Source organism: Patella vulgata, chromosome 1, assembly GCF_932274485.2.
Source record: "Patella vulgata chromosome 1, xgPatVulg1.2, whole genome shotgun sequence".
Lineage (NCBI taxonomy): Eukaryota > Metazoa > Mollusca > Gastropoda > Patellidae > Patella > Patella vulgata.
In genome coordinates this window covers 30,480,398-30,503,694 of record NC_065879.2, presented here as the reverse complement: position 1 = coordinate 30,503,694, position 23,297 = coordinate 30,480,398, and the positions used below count along the sequence as shown (strand labels likewise).

Here is a 23,297-nt window from a genome sequence, read left to right as displayed (position 1 = left end):
AGATTTTCATGGCTACCATTTTTGCAATTATAATCAAAGTCTTGATTATCTATTTTTAAATTAAATTATTAAACCATGAATTGATTAAAAGTCACAAACATTTGATGGTCTAGAGCTCGAGTATATTATGGGCTTGTCACATGAATAAATGTCTAATTAATAATTTACATAATATTTGAGACCAAAAGAAAGACCTACAATAGGCAGATTTAGCTCATGCATAATGCATCTTTAAAAGGTGTATGCTGTATTTACCCACACCATTGATACTTGGAAGATTCAAATTTTCAAAATTTCTCCATAACCTGTCTGTTCATTCTAGTCATTTCACAGCTGTTCTGTTGACCGATATGTAGCCTTCTTTCATAATTAAATTTAATGAATAGTTACATAAGCTTATTAAATTGTTTATCTCATAACTCATAGCATAATTTTTAGATCATCATTCATGTCATTTCTCTAGGTTACCAAATCTGTTCATTAAAATTATCAACGTTTGTGGTTATGGTACACATGATTCATGTATACCTACTATTTGAATAAAATATAATATTTTATTATTGGTGAATAATATTTACTTACGTACAGTAAACTCTATACATATGTGTAGGTTAGACTATTGATTTTATTGTAGGGGTCAACCTACTACTGGTATTACAAACATACTCGAATATATTCATATGATATAATTCATAGATAATTCGTTCATTGTACTGAAATGTAGACTTGTATAGTCAATTAGAGGTTACATGTACATAAGATGTAAAATAGACAATTAGGATGGATAATTATAAGCAGACATATTTGTCTGATGGCTTCTATATATAGTTAATATAGTTAACAATATGGTATATTATAAGATAATGTCAGGTATGTCTTCTTACTTTCACTTTCATTGGATAGAAACATAACTAGTTATTAGAGGGTTAGTTTTAGGTTTGAGACTGGAGCTTAGTGTTGAGTTCTTGTGTTCTGTATAAGCTTGTACATGATCAGACAAGTCTAGAAATTTGTGAGAATCTTAATATCTTACACTCACAGACCAAAACATCTAAATTCTGGAAAATTCGAAAATAATTCTCGAAAATTCACAAAAATGCAGCAAAATTTCAATTTCACTTTATTTACCAACTCCTCCGCATGTCATTGTCATACATAATACATGAAACTTTGACATATTATCATGCTATGACTTAATATAATGACGTACACAGCTCGCAACAGATATGTTCACTAGAATCTATCCAACAATTAACTTTTATAGCACATATTTATTAGACAATCTCTTCTTGGGAGTTCTCAAAGAATTGTATATTGAGTGATAAGGGAATTGGTCTGTCGATTAGAATGTCCCATGTTATGAATGCAGATGCAACAGATGCAAGCCAGGAAGAAAATTTAGTTTTTTGGGGTTTTTTTACCTTGTTTGTCAGAGGTGATGCATTCATATCTGACAACTACAGATGGCCACAAAAAAAAGAGTCCACATTAAAAAAATCTAGAAATTGGAATTTGAAATAGAGAAATGCCACCCATCCGGGCAAACCCTGCAAACATACCCACCTTCTCATTGTTCATACAAGAACCATAGTGAATTTGTAAATACATGTAGCATAGAATCCACATTTTCTCTTTTTATGATGTAGATATACTTTGTTGTACATGTATCCATATCCCTCCATCCATCAAAATTCGCCCAAATTCAATGGCCTAAAACATTCATGGGGTCATGCTGGTTAATTTTTAGATACCACATATGTGGGGGTGGAGCGCAGAGACAATTCCAGACAAAGCGTTATTCGCCGAGAACTCAGGCTCAATTCACCCGAGGGCCCAAATCCGATGGCCTAAAACATTCACGGGGTCATGTTGGTTAATTTGATACCAACAAATTTTACTATATTAATTGTTAAAAAATAGATAATGTCAATGAATATATTGCTAATTTCAGTCAAATTACATTATTCTGAGTGAAGTTTTTACAAGATAGTCTTTATTGTCATTAAGTACCATTGCTACAATAATAAACAAAGTCTTGATTATCCCAATCTTATTAAAACACAGATCCTATTTCGTTTCGTTTTTTATAGTTCAAAATTTTGTTTCACTTGTCTTTATTACACTAGGATCTGGAAGAGTTGTTATATTACCGGCATTTTGGTTGAAGTGAGGGATAAGCCAATGAAACAGTTTGTTATGCCTATGGCGACTTCTTGGCAAGCCATGCACAGAACTGTGGGTAAACCACTAGACACCTGATTGATTAATCAATGTCTGATGTCATAGGGTCAAAAGCCGCTCATGTGACCCCTGACACGACACTCGAGTACAACTTGTCAGATCTTCATTTAGTGTAGGCCATCAAATGTATAAAAAAAAACGAAACGAAATATAGATCTGTATTTTAATCAGATTGTGATTATCCATTGTAGTGTTAAATTATTAAATGAAGCGAGTGTTCTAATCTATTAAATATCACCCAATGATCTAAAGAGTTGATTATGGGATTGTCATGTGATTAAATGCCTAATTAATAATTTTATAACATTTGAAGCCAAACAAAAGACCTGGAAAAGGTACATTTAGCTTTTACATAATGCATCTGTATTCAAGAAAGATATGTCAAAAGTAGCTTGTGAATGTGAAGGAGTACATTTTTCATATGGCTCTAATATCCATGAGATCTTGAATGAGATTCATCCATTATTTGCTGAGTTATTGTCTGTAACTTGAAAAAAAAAAAATTAAAAACAAATGTTTTATAGTCAACATTTTTCATCTGATATTAAAGTAACATGGTACATGGTATATTTGGCCTTAATTATATCCATATCTTTGATGCATTCAAATTTAAACTAGATTTATCCAATAAATGCTGAGTTATTGCTCTTGAAGGAGTTATAGAGTACATCAAAAAATAACTTATGAATGCAATAGCCTCCATTTTTTTTCTCCAATTTTAACGAGTATTTTTTTGTCATCTTATATACAGGTAACATTTGGAACTATTCATTGTTTTAATTGAATGCCGCATTACTGTAACCTGGTGCGACGATTACGTTGCTCCTTCAAAGCGATATGGACCTAAGTTTATCATACCTTGTAAATGATAATACACATAGAACAGTGCAGTGATTCCAGGAAGTGTGTGAATATGTGATGGCTCAACATTTAAACAAATTATAAGCTTGAAAGTAAATCAATAATTCAATTACGTATCTACAATTTTATGTACATTCACCGAATAACTTACCAATGAGAATTCAATGTTATGCATTGATGTAAGAAAAACATAACCATCTGTTTCAAACAATTATATTCTTCTTCAGGTGATGTCATGGCCACAGAGCCAACATGTCCATACAGTGTATTAGATGTGGCTCATCTTCTCCAATCCAAATTTGCAATTCTAACAGGTATGGTCAATTATATTTTCAAATTATATTAGATTAATGACAGTGATAATAATATATAGAAATTTCATCCATATTAGAAACTCACCTGGGATTGACTTAGTTGACACTTAGCCTAGCAGAAAAGAATTATTTTAATAATTTTGCTATCAGTTAATACATTCACTTATGTATGTTTTCACGCTACACTGGAAATCTTGCTCAGCACATGTGTTAATCTCTACAGTGTCGATTAGCTTTTAAAAATAAAGTCTTTGGGTCTCTGGATGGGGTTAAAACTGAAAGGATCAATCAATAAGCTAACCGTTGCTTTGTAAAAATATCAAGTTTTGGTTTGGGGTGGTGTTGAGTTATAGAGGTGTTGTTGCACTGGTGTACCCAAAACCCTAGTTCAGCTCATTACACTCACCATGTACGTTCAGGAACTGCCCTATTGAATCCTCGTCGAAAAAGTTTCGACCATCAGTCAATTTTACTGGGCAACTTTTTACTGCTAAACGGTCGCGTATCGTCTCATATGGCCGGGTTACATAAATTTGTGCGTTACCCTATATTTTGATTTCAATGGCTTCTGCCAAGTCGTTTAGCAGAAGGGGACATATTTTTAACAGCATGTTGTGTTGTACATACTGACTCTAGCGAGGTAAGCAAGGTCTTATTTTCTCTTTAAAATATTCCTTTACATTGTACAGGCATTCACAGGGATTGACGTGACCGTTTAGCAGTAAAATGTTGTCCTGTAAAATTGATTGGGGGTTGAAACTTTTTCAACAAGGATTCAATAGGGAGGTTCCTGAATGTACTGGGCAAGAGTAATGAGACCTACATTCAGAGCTGAACTACCAAAACCCTAACTCAGCCCCAAGAAGGTTGATTTTATCTATATTATAGTGCAATGTAGCCTGTAATTTGTAAACAAGTTTAGTTGATGATGAGATGATGTCAAGTTGGTTTCAAGCCAGTGTTGCATATAACACCAAAAACCAAATCACAACTAGGATTTCCCAGGTTGAAATTCACGAATACCCTCTATATTTTTAAGAAAATCTTACAAGAGGGTGTTTCCTTTTTGTCCAGATGGGACAAAAATAACAAGGTCTACCTGTGTATACATTGGCATCATGTAAAAGAACAGTTGGTAGGCAGAAATTCCACGGTCCGTGCAAAATTTGCACACTTGATAGAAAAATATCGCATTCGACCCTTGTCTCTATTATAATGGTTTATCGACACTAAGTTGTTTGGCAATGAAGTCAGGGGTGTAGCTGTGTCAAAGCCAGGTTTGACCCAGCATTTTCTGTGGAAATGGCATCAATTCCTCAATTGGTGGGATGACATTCAGAAGTTATAAATGTCTAAATATAAAGATCAGATATAATTATATAGATATTGTCTAGACATTATGTTACAGTTATCATGTTTATGTATGCGGAACTCACTAAATGATGACAGAATATAATTTTCTTCAATTTACAACGAGAATTATCAATTTTGTTGGAGTATTGGAGTAGTTTACAGAAACTGTTTAGTATGGATTGAGATGATATGTAAACACTAGGCCTTTATACAATGAGTTTGAAGATGTCTACTCTACTCTATTGAAATATATTAGGCACATAAGTATGTCATTGCATGTTTACTCTAGAAATGTTTTCTTGCAACGCCCAACCTACTTTAAATATTTACTGTTTGAATAATTGTAGCGAAATATTGATTAACCAGTGCTAAGCTTATATTACACAGTTTAGTAACAACTGAAAGGAATTCTATGTAAACAGCTATTGTATGAACCTTAATTAACTATGAGATATTTGTATCATTCTATTTGTGTAATTAAAATGCACAATGTGTAAATTTATAATGTCATTTTAATTAAGTCTAAATGTCAACTCATTTTTAATAATATAAAATCGTGTAGATATCATGTTGTCTTGCCATATTAGTTTTTGTAACAAAGGATGCTAAAAATGATGTTATTATATTCAAGTTTTTGATAATTAATGGTTGTTTTGTTGGCTTTTTCTAAAATGATTAAAGTATGAAATTAATAGCAAGCTTGTTATTCAGATTTTTTTGGTTGGCTAGTCAAATGGTCTAAATAGTAGTTGACATGGATTAGTGTCATCTGCATAACATTGTGTTATTTCTGTGATTTCTAGTATGTGCTAAGCACTAATACTAAATACCTTTCATTGTATTTTTTCTTCCTTCATCCTTGTTATATAATTTAACGAAATTTATTCTGACTAAAAAATTGTTTGGGATCTAAGGCAGTGCATTATGATAGTTCACTTCTTATCTGAAATGTCATGTTCTAGTGGTAAATATCCATAACAGCAAGTCTCCTCCACAAAAGCTAAAATATGGTGTGCCACAGGGCTCTGTCTTTGAATGCCTTTTATTCACACCATACACTTAAGTATCATAAGATAACACCAAATTTACGACCAGCTTTACGCCAATGATACACCACTATATATCACACTGAATGGTGCCTACTACACTGAAAACATCAATTAACTGGATGCCCCTGGGCAATCCAAATCCCTGCAACACCACTGTATTAAACCCATTTTGGAGCTGTAGTTGGCACAAGAGTGCCCTGTGGGAAACAAAGTCGATAATCTTCGAAAATCTTCACAATAATAATGGAAAAATTTTCTTTGGAATTTATTTTTAGATTGTAATGCTATGAGTTTATTATATATGTATTCAGTGTCTCTGGCCTATAGAATTTTGGTAAAACATGATCACATTTAACATATTCATATTTAATAGACCCCCGGACATAAGTATAATAGTGAACCCTACTTCTCTTTAGAACTTTAAGTGGTATGGTGGAAAATGCTCAGTGCATATGCCAAACTCATCAGAGACCAAAAACATCTTTCTCCAAATAATAAGATGATTTTAATATTAAAGAAATAGGATCTGCTTTGTTTGATTTTTATTATTTCTTCTTCAAAATAAATTTTGTTCAGAAGACTACAATTAACCCGTGTGCATTAGACTTTTGTCACGATAAATAAAACCCCAAAACAGTCATTGATTTGCGATTAGAGTTTTTCACCCTAATGCATTGTAGATTATTTATATATTTCAGGTGGTAAAGCTAAGAATGGTGCACCTATATTAATATTTGCTGATAGACCTAATGAAGCTGAGGTGCCAGATGAAGAATATAAAAAAGTCATCACCTATCTCAGCAGCATTACTTTGTATGTCATTATTTAATTATAAGTCTATTTCTTCTCAATTGCTTAAGAATAGAAGATTAGTTACATATTTTGATAAAAATATTTAAAAAAACAAAATTTCTTTTCAAAGCTTTAAAATTGATCCATTATATATATTATTTTTATATTTGATTGAATGTGTGAAAAACAGTACATTTACCGTATACATATCTACTAATGAGTAATGACTACTGTGGATGCCGAGCTGGTGAAGACTAGTTCGATGAAGTTCACCCCACTAAATTATTCACATGACACCGCTACAAATCTAAGCTAGTCCCTTTTCAGCATATCGTTACATACGCGCGTCACCGCTTTGATAAAACCCCATGATGTGTCCATAAGAAATATGAAACTGCAACATAACAACTATTTATTCACCATCACATTAGTTATTTCACAAAGGTTCACTGGTTACAAGTCATATTCTGATAGATACATACATAGATAATCTTAGCGTTTTGGCTCGTGTTAACTTGCGGTAGAAAACAGTACGCTGTCACCAGCTCACATCACGCACTTTCATCTTTACTTTCATCGCACATGTTCACAACATCCGCTCAGTTGCTAAGCAACTGACTCGATTTTCAAGACACTAGATACTATCCTACAATATGCAATTAGACTCGATTAACTCACATTTAACTTAATATACTGCATGTATGCACAGACACATTATATTGCCATATGTAGATTTTGAACATTACAACTACAGTTGTCTTTTTTTATCCCGCGCTGAATAAGTTAGGGAGGGATATTTAATTGGGGTCCGTCCCGATTTAGTTTCCGGAGCATATCTCATAAACTGTTCAAGATATCTTTTTGAAACACAGTACACATATCAACCTCTTAAAGTAGTTGTGCCTATTGCTATTTAGGAATTTCTGGGATTTATATTTTTTGTGTTTCCATGGAAACAAATTTGACTTGGTGTAAATTTTGGTTTACGGAGCATAGCTCATAAACCATTCAAGATATCTTCATGAAACTTTGTACAAGTGGTTGTACTTTTTGCTAATAAGAGATTTCTTAGATTTGATAATTTTTATGTTTCCATGGAAACAAATTTTTTTGTTGAACGATTTTTGAATTTTTACTACACATTTGACTTAGTTTTGGGTATATAATTATTATTCTAGCGTATATCTCAGAAATTGTTCAAGATACCTTTATAACACTTTTGCATTCATCTACCTATTATTTTAATTTCTGATGACTGTCCTACCATCCTGATTTCATTTCCGGAGCTTATTTCATTATCCGTTCAAGAAATCTTTTTGAAACTTTGCACAAAGATCAACCTATTATAGTATTTTATGTTCTTATGTAAAATCTTCTTGTTTAACATACAGCAGCTGATTGAGGTAGGCAAAGGTTGTTGTGAAAACATAACAGGAAGTAGCGACCCTGCCTTGCCAAGCTACTGTGATCAGAGGGGGCACCTCAGGGGGCCGAATTGTTTGCATGTGCGCGCTGTATCATACGGTCTGTCATTAAGTCAACTGGCATGGTTTCGATTCCCCAGTTGTACGTGACAAGGAGTAGGGTCGCCTGTCCAATCTTGTGGGTTTTCTCCGGGTCCCCTGGTTTCCTCCCACTGCTAAAGAAATAAATTATTGAAATAAAATTGAACCATATGTTAGTCCCGAAATTATCTAGTTTGTGTCAAGTGAACGTTAAACCTCATTTCTCTCTCTCTGTGATCAGAGTATGAATCTTCTGACTAGTCCAATTGATATTCCAAGAAGTTGTTTTTCCTTATGCCTTCCAAGGGGGCGGAATGGCGATGACTAGTCATCTTGTTTTTATTGAACGATGCTTTTTGAAGGCTTTCTAGTTTTGTAGAAGCTTGAAGACTTTTACTGTTAGATAAGAATCAATAACGTAATAAGGAAATGGAAAAGGTGTTGGAAGCTATGTGAACTACTAGAAAATGAAAGTATAGCGTTAGTTGTTCATAATGATGCTTGAAGAAGTTTCTACTTTTATACAAAAATTGATTGGTGTCTCTAGTTACACATTGGCTATGCCACTCAGTTACTATATTTTGTTTTAAATAAAGCTGAAGATTTTCACATTTAAACTTATCCAAATGAAAATATAGTACCAGTATCTCCTTATCAATTTGATTAGTGACTACTTTCTTGTATGGTGAAAACATGTGGTTTTTGTTATGACATGTTCAATCAAAATTCTATGAACAATAAACAGACATTTTTTGAATATATACTTATAACTATATATTTCTGAATAGTTATATTTTCAAGTCACAGTGATTGTGTAAGATGATGATTGGATGAAGCGAATGCTAAAATGCAATTTCTGCTCCTAAACTGGGCTAATGAAGACGGGCATACGCCATACAGTGTGCTATGAGGGAAATTTTGCCCGGACAGCGGCACTACGGCCTACTCTTAAATCGAATTCCAACTGCCAAGGGATCTTTTACGTGCACGCCAATGTTTACATGGGACCTTGGTTTTTCGTCCCATCCGAACGACTAGACAGCTGTCCTTGTCAGGCCCTCCATCCTGCATCACTGACGGAAAAGGGGTGTATGGTTAATGTGTGCGCATTGCATCATAATGTCTGTCATTGAGTCATGGGTTTTCATCGGGTCCTCCAGTTTTTCTCCCACTACTAAATTAATGAAATAAAATTGAACCATGTGTTAATCCTGAAATGACCTAGTTTGTGTTGAGTGTATGTTAAACCCCATTTCTCTCTAAGTTGGAATATATGACCTAATTATACTTGAAAGAAGATAAAAAAAAATTTATATTGTAACTGAACACAGAATGTGAAAGCCTGTGCACTATGATTATGCTGTAATAATAATAATAATGCTAATTACATAGATTATGTGTTACAGAATACTTTCTTAGAACATTTTTTGATTAGAAGGAAATAGACAAAAAAAAACTTAATACGGTGCTGTAGGTTTTGTAAATGTTGTTTTAACACAAATCTTTCTGCAACAGTTGATACAGTAATACTCTATTACTGTACTTGATGGCTGCCAATTTTATTGCCCAATTTCAGTCTAATTCGGGATGTCCTGAATGGATTAATCAAAAAGCTCAATCACCAATCAAATTATGTATGGCGATAAATTTGAAATATTCTCTGCCTGGATAAACATAGGAGGACCAGAAGTGGAAAAATTACGTTACATTTGCCTTTTTGGAGCATAAAGTTATTGATTATTCTAGCTGTGATACACTGTAGTTTGATGGGTATCAACAAACTCTCCTACTATAACATCAGAATATCATGTCACCGAATTCTCATTTATTCTAGTTTTATGTGGTACTGAAGAAAATGACATAATATCTTTTCATTGATCAAATCATAAAGCTCATATTAACCAATGTTGTATCTTCAAAAACCATTTCAAGTACAATAAAACTTTCATCACTTGATTTTGAAAGGAAAATAAGTTTTATTCTGCTATTAGATATATAAACGGGGATGTAAAATTTGAATACCTGTTAGATAAAAGATGCAAAAACTGTTATGCTTATTTACATCTTGAGAAAAGTGGAACTTAGATGTTACACTTGAGATATTTTATTGCCAACAGGTCAAAGTGCATGTATATATATATATATATATATATATATACAAGCGGTTGCCATGCAAGCTAAAAAAAAAAGAAACGATTTTTCTTACAATCATGGGCCATAATCCATGAAGTTATAGTCCGATATACCTGAATATTGACAGGAAACAAAATCTTCAGGATATAGACATATATTGTAAGTTTCATCAAAATCAGATAAAAATTGTGACCTCTAGAGGTCCACAACCTTGGCATTACATACCTTTACACTATTTGCGTACAAGGAGAGGCCATTTTGTCGGGTAGTTTTGTTCCGATTTTTATGAAATTTGAACTCACCCAACATTATGGTGTAATGGTGATATATAGAGAGTCAACTACAAGCTAAAAATGCAATTTTTCGTACAATTGGGGACAATAAGCCAGGAAATTTACGATCTGAACCAAGATCTTTGGAACATAAACATAAATTTCAAGTTTCATCAAAATCTAATGAAAATTGTGACTACTAGAGGTTCCACAACCTTGATACATGTATTACATACTTTAACACTATTTGCATACATTTTTTCCATCAGTTTCAAACTCAATCATCATTATGGTGTAACAGTGATATATTTGAACAGTTCTTTAAATCGGATAAAAATTTTGACCTCTAGGTGGACCACAAGTTGAAAATGTGATTTTTTGTACAATCGGGGACCATAATCCAGGAAGTTGCAGTCCAATATGCACGAATATCGAAAGGAACCGAGATCTTTGGGTTATAAACATACACTTCAACTTCCATCTAAATCTAAATCGGATAAAAATTGTGACCTCGAGAGTGTCCACAGGCTAAAAACGTGATTTTTCATACAATCAGGGCCATAATCCATAAAGTTTTGATCCGATACATGCCAATATTGACAGGAACCGTGATCTTTTGGAGATAAACCTATATTTCAGGTTTCGGGCAAAATCAGACGGATGGGGGTGACAACAATATACGTTTACATGAAAATGTGGCCATATAAAAAGTGGTGCAGCAGTATGAGCATACATGAGTTTGGTCTAAGTAATTTAAAGTATAAACAAATACATCTTTAGAAGCACCATAAATATACCATATAAATAATTTGATTACTTATGTTATTTATGTATGATGTGTTTTATGTTTATGAGTATGTATTTTATATATTACAGACGTACAGATAAAGAATCAGGATTTGTTGTTGTCATTGACAGACGTAATGATGGTTGGGGTGCTGTACGATCTATACTATTAAAAATATCAGTAAGCTGCCTTTTTATTGCAGACAAATTAAGTACTAGTAAGAAAAACTGCAAACAAGCCACAAGATTTACAAATTTGTTTTTATTATATGGATTTGTTCGGTACTGTTAAAAATGTATAAAGTTTTTACTTATCAAATAGAATGAAATGAAAATGTAAAATGATAAATCTTGCATCCATATTTAAAATGGTATTCAATTTATTTACAGGGTTTCTTTCCGTGCCATGTTCAAGTAGCATTTTTACTTCAACCCAAAGGTTTCTTTCAAAGAGCCTTTGCAGACTTCCGCTCAAAATTTGTAAAAGAAGAACTTGAATTCAAAGTAAGTAATATATATATAGGCTAAACATATTGTAATATAAGTTTTTTCCAAAATGGGACAAACATCATTATAATCCATTCTGTAACAATTTCACACTGTTATATTTATTAATGGCATAGAGTTCTATAAGGTTACACATTCATTATGAACTGTCTGATACTCAAAATAATGTGACTGAAAGGTACTTTCCAAAAGCACCTTATTTGCTTTTGCTTTTTCTGGGGTAGGAAATTCATCAAAATTGTTGTATTAAGTGATTTGCTTACTTTCATAGCACAATTATTGGGAATCTTGTCCCTGATTTAAAGGATTTCTTACACATTTGTAATTAGGACCTAATTTTGACCGCCCAACAAGTTAAATAAAATTGTCCAATGCATGATGACTTTCAGATAATTTAATTGTTGATTATTTCAAACACTCAGGTCAAAATATCAGGGAATTATTGTGTAAACAAAGAGAAAAAAGATAAAATTCTATGTGAATATAGTTCTCAAAGGAGTTATTATATCCATACTTGCTTGCTGTGAATTTTTTAAAAATATTCTATCATTTACATGAAATTTATTGATTTGGCGTATTTTACCAGCATTTTATAAATATGGATGATGTGGCGGCTAATGTTTCCTTCAGGAAATATTTATAAAATTGACTGGTGCTTAAAGCAGCATGTAAATATATTTTTACGATTGATAGCTCTAATGTTAAAGCTCAAGAGATTTGGCAGTCCACATTGGTAACTTCACGCCACTATTTCTCATTGTTATTCACTAGTTTGTTCAAAATAAGATGAGATTAGATCCTACTAGTGTAGACGTTTTGTATTCCTTGTCTTTTTGTGGTTGACGAGCAACAAACTAATTGAAGATCTTTACTCTTGACCTTTTTCTTCCCAATTATTTTCATTTTTCTCAAATGACATGTCACCCTCGAGATTGCACAGGAGATTTCTCATTAGAAGTTAATTGGTTCTTTGCTTCGCATCAATCCGCATTCTTTAACTTTGTGTTGACTATTTTTGTCCTAGCACGTTTTGATTGCATTGATTACGTCAAATCTCTTACTCCTCTGACCAAACTATAACAGTGCTGAGAAAATCAATCATTCATTCCATTCAATAGGATAAATGAGGAGAGGGATAAATTTGTATTAATTTTAAGTGAGGGAATTTTAACTTAAATTAGGCAAAAAAGCAATTTAATACTTCAAGATTTCATTCCTTTTTTATACTTTTGCTATTTTGGTACTGTATCAATATCCATGAATTCCCCGGCTCTACTCAACTATGATTGGATAAAGAGAACTTTTTTCCCCTCTGGCTTGAGTAGGAAAATTATAGTATTCTGAATTACTAGATGTGTTACAGTTCTAGATAAAATGAATTGAGGAAATAGCAGTAAAAAAAAAGACTTAATAATTTAGTGTTTCACTTTATATAACACGGATCTCAAAACAGTAAATCCATTAGTATTAAGGATATAGAATACATTACAACAAAGTAAATATCAGTAAATGGGTCAGGTAATACATAAAAGTGGAATTCAGTAGCAGGGTATGATTACCAAGGTTTCCGATTAATTATATTGCACATATTCAAAGAATTTACATGGATTCTAAGATGTTAATGGTTGTGTGCAGTAAAATGATTTAAAGCCTGGCCTACGCCCCAAAGCCATCTCAATTCCCATCGGCCACTCTCAGTTTTTTATCTGCCTGACCCAAGATCTATCCCATTTATTTCATGAATTGCAATTGTAACACTTTATCAGAAAGTTTTCACCCATTTCTTAATCAAATAAAATAGACAAGTTTGTCTTCGAAATAGATACATGCAACACTAAAATATATCTATATGGGAAATAAGAATACAATAATATATTTGTGCAGTTTTCATTTAACTGCAATCAATAACATGGACCATGCCAATCATTCTGGGGCCTTTCAAAAAAATTTTGGGCCAGACCTTCTCTTTATCCCATTATCAGTTTTAAATTCTTTCACTAGTATGCATTCATATCCCATCTAAGCTCAATCTCAAGTGATGTGCATGTACTTTAAGGACAATAAAGCTCCTTGAGCCTAAAAAACACCCGGCTCGAACAAGCTCTCACATGCCTGTTTTTTCTGGTAACTGTGATGAGGGAGCTCTCTCTGAATTCTGAATCCTGAAACCACATATTTTGCCTTAATTTCATACTTTCTACTTTTTGGTATAATTCCATCACTATAAGCGATCACTTTTGAACAATGGTTTTAGTTCTTGCAGCTCAAGTGATCAATCATTGTTGATTATTGATGTTGCATTAAGTCTCTAGATAATATTTTTGAATGTGTTGGTATAATTGTGACTGTTTACTGTGAACCTTGTTCTTCAGTTTAATTGGGAATTGAATTTCTGAACGTGGTTATTCATGGATGTAGTGGAAGATACAATATATGCTGTAAATTAAATTGTAATTCCTTCCAAATTAAATTAGACATAAAGTATTATTATGTATAATGAATTTAGATGAATAAAATATACATTATACTTCACAGACACATAAAATGGTTCTCATTTGAGATTTCCAGAAGTCTGCTACTAATATGGATATCAATCATTAATTGGTGTCTGCATTTTATTCAATAAAATGTTTGTGTATTGATATTAGGCAATAAGACCATAGGACTGTGTTAAATACCTTGATTCCTAGTGGAGCAGAAGATAAATTAGCTAAGTAGGAATGAAGATTATGGGCAGAATCCTAGTGAAACATTAATGCCAAAACTCTAGACTAATTTCTTCCCGACAAAACACAGTAGTAACTCTCATGGGTATTACGATCTTGCTTTTATTGAATTTTTAGTCCCTGCAACTTAATCTACTCCCTTTCCTTCCACAATTCTCTGAACGAGATCAATTGGAGAAAACTGCAGCATGGCCATCCATTTATTGGATGATATCTATGAATTATAGAATAAAAAAGTGTAATTTTACCAGGGGTACAGAAATCAATAGTAGAAAAGATCAGTACAATAACGAAACTAGTCCACAAATCTCCCCGGGGGAGCATCATACACAGCTGAATCAGTCAGCTAAATGCTTCAATAAGGTCCATCAAGAACAGCTTGTCAGACAAGACTAGCATAATTTCCATAGTGAATTCATAATATACTTCAAGTGTTTGCAGGATTCTTTTTCATTCTGTGGTATAAATTGGCCATCTTTTCTGTTCTGACTACTAATTTTGTTATTTCGTAAATCGAATGCTATTAAATACCATTTCAACAAAATGTGAATAGATCTAATAAGGTTATAGTTATTTTCATTCCAAATGTAAATCACTTTCTGCATGGTTTTCTTAAACTGCGATTTTAAAGAAAAAGCAGAGTTTTTGTAGCTTTAACAAGACGTTGTTATGCTCTATAATAAATATATAATATTTATATTAAATAGGTTATTAGCACATTCATATTGCATAACCTTTTTAAAAGTTTTTAAAAGTGAGAATAAAAGTAAAATACATGTATACAATTTAAGACAATTCACAATCTAAAGCACTTGTACTAAATAAAAACAAATTGGTTCAAAATTGGTCGAGCAATCATAACCCAATGTAAGTTACGGCCATTTGAAGTTGATATTAGTTTCTATTGATTTCATGCAAACATCTTTATTTTTCTGTAATTATATGAAATATTATTTGAAAGTGATTTGTATTCATTAGGGTCAGTGTCCAGTGATTATCTAACATAATATTATACAATCAAACCTTTGATTTGGAGCATAATAAAGGTTTGAATTGTGTGAATTTGAAAAGACATAAAGTCAGACTACTTAATGATATAACTTTTCAGATTGTATATGCATTTTGTTTTATTTTGAATAAAATACATATGTATGTTTTCAGGTTGTATTATGTGATACTGTCAGTGATATATTTGAGCATATAGATAAAAGTCAGTTAACAATAGATCTAGGTGGTGAACTAGAATATGATCCTAATGAATGGACAGAACATAGATCTGTAAGTTATTCTTTATTCATTTATCAGTAACATAAATACTATTGATATTGGTGGCACCCTCCCATGTTGACACCTATGATCCCATTCAGTATATAACCTCACCAGTTGACCTCATTAACCCCATTTCAATCCAACCTCATTGCAATCAGATAACCTCACCAGGTGACTGTCCTCACTCAATATAACCTCGCCAGTTGACTTCCCTAACCCCATTCAGAAAGTAATCTTATCAGGTCCACTGACTCACTCATTTAGATGGTAACCTCGCCAATTGACAGCCCTCACTTCAATCAGATATTAACCTCATCTGAACTACCATCTCACTCCATTTAAGTGGTTACCTCACTAGTTGACTGCCCTCACTCCAGTCAGATGATAACCTCATCTGATCTACCATCTCACTATAGTCAAGAGATAACCTCACCAATTGACTGCCCTCACCCCATTCAGAAGGTAACCTCCTCTGATCTTCCACCTCACTCTAATCAAATTGTAATCACAGTTGAAAACATTCCCTCCAATTCTGTTCTACCCTCTCACTCCTTTTAAATGTTAACCTCACCAGTTGACTGCTTTCACTCCAGTCAGATGGTAACCTCATCTAATCTACCATCTCACTCCAATTAAATGGTAAGCACAGTTGACAGCCTTCCCTCCAATCAAATGAAAACCTCATCTGTTCTACCCTCTCTCACTCCTTTAAACATTAACCTCACCATTTGACTGCTTTCACTCCAGTCAGATGGTAACCTCATCTGATTTACCATCTCACTCCAATCAAGAGCTAACCACCAGTTGACTGTGATCAACCCCATTCAGAAGGTAACCTCACTAGATCTATCCTCTCATTCCTTTCAAATGCTAACCTCTCCAACTGACTGGTCTCACTCCAATCAGAACTAACCTCATCAGATCTACTCTCTCACTCCAATCAATAGGGTGACCCACCATAAATAAATATCTCCATATATCTCGACAATTTCGCCACAATATTTATATATATGCCAAGCCTCAAATCAGTTTCACACAATTATAGTCACTAAATAAACGATCATGTTGTACTTAATAAGCTATGACCATTAATCATCTATAAATAATAGACTGAAAACTGGTTCCATGTGTCGTCCATAACATCCAGACACTTTTGAGTAAAAGATAGGCTACGTGCCCTTGTTTTGAAATTAGTCTCGCTTAACCAGTCTATCGACCATTCTAGGGCTGATTGACAGGTCGGGATAATCAAGACTACTTTTTTACGAAACATAACAGAAAGCTAGAACAAGAAATTGAATTTAGAAATGAGCACGTTAGCTAGCTCAACAATTGTTTTAAGAATCTTGTAAAAGTAAAATGAAACTACTGCTAGTATCATGTTCCTGTCTAACCCGAGTGTTTCAGAGATATTATTTGTACTAAACCAAAAGATGCCGCTCTTAACGGTACAGTTAATGAAAAAGCGATTTAAAAAATGAAACGAACTTAATTTCTAAATCTGCTGTAATAACCAAGAAGCTTAATTTTACTGCTATTCAAAATCGTCAACAATAAATTTTTTACGGCTGTAATAGTTGATAGATTTGTAGAGAATTGCACGTGCCATGGCTATTTATAGTATCATACTGTCAGAAAGTTGGCCTCGACACGGCGAATGTGCACGCTTCAGTGGTAGTCTCGAACTATCAGCGGTTGACTGTATTTCTGTAGGTGCATGGGTCACCCTACAATCAAATGATAACCTCACCAGTTGACTTCTCTCACTCCATTTGGATGGTAACCTCACCAGTTACTCCACTGACTCCATTGGAGTCAACCATTTATAATCTGCTTTTAAGATAACCCTGTGCTAATTTTAATTTATTATAATATTCATGAGCATTGTTGCACTTAATGATAAGTTTGAAAGAATTTAAGAGTAACCCCAGGTGTTTTTCACCATAACAAACAACATTTACATTTCCCACTTCATGTAGCACTAAAGAAGCAATTAATTAATAATAAGTTATAAACACAATTTCATTTCAGGCAGTGGAGAAATTTCACACAAATATTGATGTTATAGCTGAAAGTTTAGTAAAACTAGTAAAGAAACTTGAGGAAGTAGAAATACCTAATGATAAAGAAGGTACTGAAGCTATGATTAAAGATCATTTAGCAGAGAGGAAAGAAATATTAGCAGACCTTATAAGTGCCAGTACACATGGTAAAACATTACTGAACTGTATAAAGGGAGGTGACTCTGAAGAGGATACAGATTTGGTAAAACAGGTTCATGTGGATGCATTACAGACGTAAGTAGGCCTACAAACAAATTTTAGGTTATATGTAGAAGTGTATAAAGACACATTTCTTGTCTTATCCTGATATTTTTTGACAAGCTCTCTCTTGTTCAGGCTTTAGGCGGTGGAAAAAAAAAATGGATTACCATTTTACCATTGTGAATTCGATATGCTGGGGAAAGTATAATCATGGACCTTATAATGTATTATAAGGTCCATGGTATAATTAAATTCAATATTTTTGTATATCTCGACACATGACAAAGATTTTTGAATAGAAATAAGAAGAAAAATCCATGATTACAATTTTCGGGAGAAAATATGTATCTCCTTGAAAAATATTTCTCTTCAGTCCAGACTGTTTCCTTTAATCTGATCTAGAAATATGTCACCTTGCACAGAATGATGAAAGGCTTTCACTCAAAATCAAAATCGATGATACAACAGTAATATATTTTAAAGAAATATTGTAGGAGTGACAATAGGGGTTTTAATTCTAAATCAAATCGACAAGTCCTACAGTAAATTGCTTTACACAGAAATCAATGACCTTGTTTTATGAAGGTAGGCCTGTTTGGTCAGTTAGAGCTTTAAACATTGTACAAGGAAATTGGTAATCCTTTGTGATGTAACATCAAATATGGAGAGAAGAGATATCGATGGGCAAGATGAGAAAACAAATAAAATGTTCAGATAGATTTTATTGACCATCAACATATCAAATAAACAATATTATATCGATATACCACAACCTGTTTCTTACTACATGTACTTTTATTCATTTTACACCAAAGTGTCATATAAACTTATAAAGTGCAACATTTTCCCAGGCTACTCTACTTCCTGCAGATATCAGACCTTTTTTCCAAGAGCTTTGATAAATAGATTCAGGAAGTCTTTTATCATAAAACATATTTCATTTTTTATCCAGAAAAAATTTGGAAAAACACATTTTTTACCTTTGACCCACTTAAAAATACATACCTTATGAAAATCTTAACTTTTGTTTTATCTTTCCTTTAATAGGTTACTAGATCAGCTGAATGATGCCAAGAAAAAATTCAGCGAATTCTGGGAGACTCATGAAGAAAAATTACGACAGTGTCTAAAATTACGACAGTTTGAAGAAGAATTTAAATTGGTTAGTAAATAAGGTACCTCTTTGGTTACTTACGCAATTATTATAATTATTTATTGAGAATAATTCCCAACCAACACTGTTGAAAGTATGTACACATCTAGAATTGAATTTATTAAGCTACAATACATCTTCAATTCTACACTGTAAAAGATGGAATTAATCTTCTACTGTTCAATGTACTTGTAGCCTATGCTTAAAAACAGACAGGGGGGTGGATGGTTGAATGGTTAGCACGTGCGTGCTGTATGATAAGGCCTGTCATTGAGTCAACTGGCGTGGTTTCGAATCTCCGATTGTACGTGACAAGGAGTAGGGTTGTCTGTCCAACCTTGTGGGTTTTCTCCAGGTACTCCGGTTTCCTCCCACTGCTAAAGACCCCTACACGCAAGCGAATTATTGAAGTAAAATTAAACCATATGTTAGTCCCGAAATGACCTAGTTTGTGTCGAGTGGACGTTAAACCCCATTACTCTTTCTCTCTCTCTCTCTCTTAAAAACAGACTGTTACACATGCATTCACTGATGTAATGTTAAAGCTTCTTGGTTTTATATATTTTAATGTTCTTTAATAAGACTTCAGAGAAATTCCAATTTGCATAACCATCCACTTTCCTTACAACTGAGCTTGAAACATAGACTCAGCAACTTTACATGATGATGAACATCTAAAATGAATGTTTTGTTTAATTAGGTACAATATAGTTTAGAAAGAAAGATAGAGATATTGGAGAGTAAGATGGATATAACAGGTGAATCATTACAGCATGTAGAATCAATGATTGAAGAATTTAAAGACTTTGAAGATACATCAAAGGTATCTTCTCTTTTTTCTTTAAAGCATATGAAGTGGGACTTTGTTCTTTTGAAATATATGTAAAGATACAGTCTACAGGGCCAGATTAAGCATGCATGGGGCCCCTGGTTGAAAATATCACTGGAGTCCTTGCATCAACAGTGAAAACCAGGCATATTCTAGTCATTGTCAGACACACTCACGCAAGTGCAACCATAACATGGTAAAACACAATTTTGAAATTAATTTGGGAATCCCTTTAATATTGGGGTTCCTGGTTGGAGACCAGTCAGCAACCCCCTTAATCTGGCCCTGACCATCTATTTAGATACAAAATTACATTTTATGGTTCCAAATATCCAAGAAGGTATTTTTTATTTCATATATTGATACAAAATATAGATCAACTAGAATTTCTGTTTGCACATGATACAGCCCACATAAAATGTACAGTTATTACATGGACTTTAACACCAAAACATAAAAGATACAGTTTTTACATGGACTTTTAACACCAAAACAGAATCAAATAAATGATGGAAATGATATTATCCACGAAAATTCATGTGGTTGTATACAAACTTCATGTATATAATGGTATTGTGGTTTGAACATTCATTAACACCAAAACAGAATCAAATAAATGATGGAAATGATATTATCCACGAAAATTCATGTGGTTGTATACAAACTACATGTATATAATGGTATTGTGGTTTGAACATTCATTAATTGTTTAGACTGATCATTCTGGCTCGGTTATGGTTGTCTGGGGGGTTGGATGGCTGAATGGTTAGCACATGCACGCTGTATCATAAGGCCTGTCATTGAGTCAACTGCCGTGGTTTCGAATCCCCGGTTTTACATGACAAGGAGTAGGGTCACCTGTCCAACCTCGTGGGTTTTCTTCGGGTCCTTGAGTTCCTCCTACTGCTAAAGACACCTATGCACAAGCCAATTATTGAAATAAAATTAAAACCATGTGTTAGTCCCGAAATGACCTAGTCTGTGTCGAGTGGACGTTAAACCCCATTTCCCTCTCTCTCTCTCTCATATGGTTGTCTATTATTGCCTTTCATTACTTTAGCTGATATCAAACAACAATTACAATTTTCTACTTTTTAAAATTATGTTATGCTATTTTGGAGTAAATATAAATATATTCATATTTCATTAGGTTCTATATTTATGAACATTGGTCTACCAGCAATTTTTATACTAGACAAATGTATAGTATCTTTGAGGGGCATTTAGTGAATGGGATATATAATAAAATGACAACTTTATGGATAACTTTTATTACGCTGCAGGGACAAGGACCTCATACCTAAAGGATTAACACTTAATATTAATAATAGTTTTCGTAGGTATGAGGTTTAACTTTAATGGCTTCTGATTTAAACTCTTAATTAGTTTATTGTTATCCACTTGTATATAACCTTCTGTAACATGTTTGATTGTATCATTGCTTGATAACGGTGAGAGTATCCTCACTGAAACGTTGCAGTTAATAAACCTAGTGAATGTTATCCATAAAGTTGTCATTTTATTAGACAAATGTATTTACAATTTGATTTTCAAATTTAATCAGATTGTACAGTGGTTAATGGTTAGTAAGATTTACTCCCACTGTGCCAGTTTTATTGTTTAGGGATTAATCAAATAATTAACGATACAACAATGGGGATTAGTTAGGATTAAGGGTTAAGGGTTTACCAGCGGATTAACAGTTTAATTTAATATTTTATTCCATTTTAAATCTATCTTTTTTTACACATTATTATACTAAAATATAATATTTCCTCTTTCGAATTCTAAATTTATGCCCTCTATACACCAGATGTTGGCCACCCTGAGCTTTTGGTATGAAACTAACATCTACTTGAACGTTTGCCATCTTGTGATATCTGTCAGATCAATGTTGTTGACAAATGACAGTGGTTCCATATATAGTGTCCTCTGAACGGAGTTCACCACTTAAGTAAGTTTTAACAAAAAATTGCTTATCATCATGATAAAATAAGATGAACACAGTTTACATGCCATATGCTGAACGAATAATCTGTTGAACACAGTTCTCTACACCATAAAATTGGCCCACTTGATTAAGCCAATTAAGGCTGTTAATTAAAATCCGATAATCCAGGGATTAAAAACTGGCAAAGTGGGAGTACCCCATTAGTAATGGCTGCAATGATCATCGATTGATAGATACATTATGAAATCTTTCAAAAATAGGTTGAACATAGGCAGTGAAACACCTCCTACTACAGCTATGTCTTGTATCTACATTAAACATTTGTGACTTATATTCTTAAACAATTCAACAAATTTATGATACCTTTTGTATATCAAGGGGAGTAACTACAGGAGAAATTTTCTGAAATTCAATAGTAGGCTAATTCACATGTATAGAATAGAATCAATTTTTTTTTAAAGGACTGCATACAATATACAAAGTATTAGATACAATTGATAATCTTAGTTTCTGTTATCTATGCAAGTGTCCTAGGTCTAACACAGTGATTATATTGGCTAAATTATGATATAGATCAGTTTTAAATTTTAAGATTTCAAAATTTAGTAATATAGTGAGTACAGAATTCATAGTTTGTAAGAAGTTAGCTTTAGGCGACTGAAAATGCTGGGTCTTTAACATATAGGTTACTTTTGCTATAAGGGTAATCTGGCACTTTTTGTAACAGTGAATGTGTGTGAGAGAATTACATAAAAAGATTAAATGCAACAGTAACCAATCAAGTGTTGAGTACATCTCATACACATATTTCTTCTGTATACAATTGTGAAGTAAGAGACATACAATAACAATTAGGAGGCTTAAATTCATGGGATTAAAGCTGAACTTACAATCATGGTTAAAATAAAAGGGATCTTCAGAAATGATTGTTATACTTTCATTAGATCACCATTTCTATCAACACTTGTTTTGTGTTTTATGAACAATATTGTTTTTACAGTGGTTGGCACTTTAGAAAAGTATTATTTGAATTTAAGTGTCAACGCTAAAGGCAACAATAAACAATGCGCTAGAAGTTGTCAATCAGTCCTACCACTTAATCAATTAACTTGTCTGTTACTGATTCGGTCTGCTACCCACGTACAATATTGATTTTTATACTGTGCCCATCATTGATTATCTAAACTGAGATTACACTTTAAAGAATTAGCCTTTTCCTAGTTCTAAAAAGAAATGATCACATGAATTATTGGTGCTTGTAGAGAGGTAATTCGATTATGTAAAAATCCCCT

General features: G+C 33.1%; 1 protein-coding gene across 3 annotated transcripts in view; it reads left to right on the top strand.

Annotated features, from left to right (window-relative positions):
- LOC126808775 (guanine nucleotide exchange factor DBS) overlaps positions 1–23,297 on the top strand; it is an 83,391-nt gene that overhangs the window by 20,984 nt on the left and 39,110 nt on the right. For all 3 annotated transcript variants that reach the window (XM_050533764.2, XM_050533754.2, XM_050533744.2), the window contains exons 2-9: positions 3,330–3,416; positions 6,517–6,631; positions 11,397–11,487; positions 11,697–11,810; positions 15,701–15,817; positions 17,840–18,105; positions 19,120–19,234; positions 19,926–20,048. In XM_050533764.2, coding sequence (XP_050389721.2) covers positions 3,338–3,416; positions 6,517–6,631; positions 11,397–11,487; positions 11,697–11,810; positions 15,701–15,817; positions 17,840–18,105; positions 19,120–19,234; positions 19,926–20,048 — 1,020 coding nt within the window. In that variant the 5' untranslated portion in view covers positions 3,330–3,337. The remainder of the gene's footprint in view (positions 1–3,329; positions 3,417–6,516; positions 6,632–11,396; positions 11,488–11,696; positions 11,811–15,700; positions 15,818–17,839; positions 18,106–19,119; positions 19,235–19,925; positions 20,049–23,297) is intronic.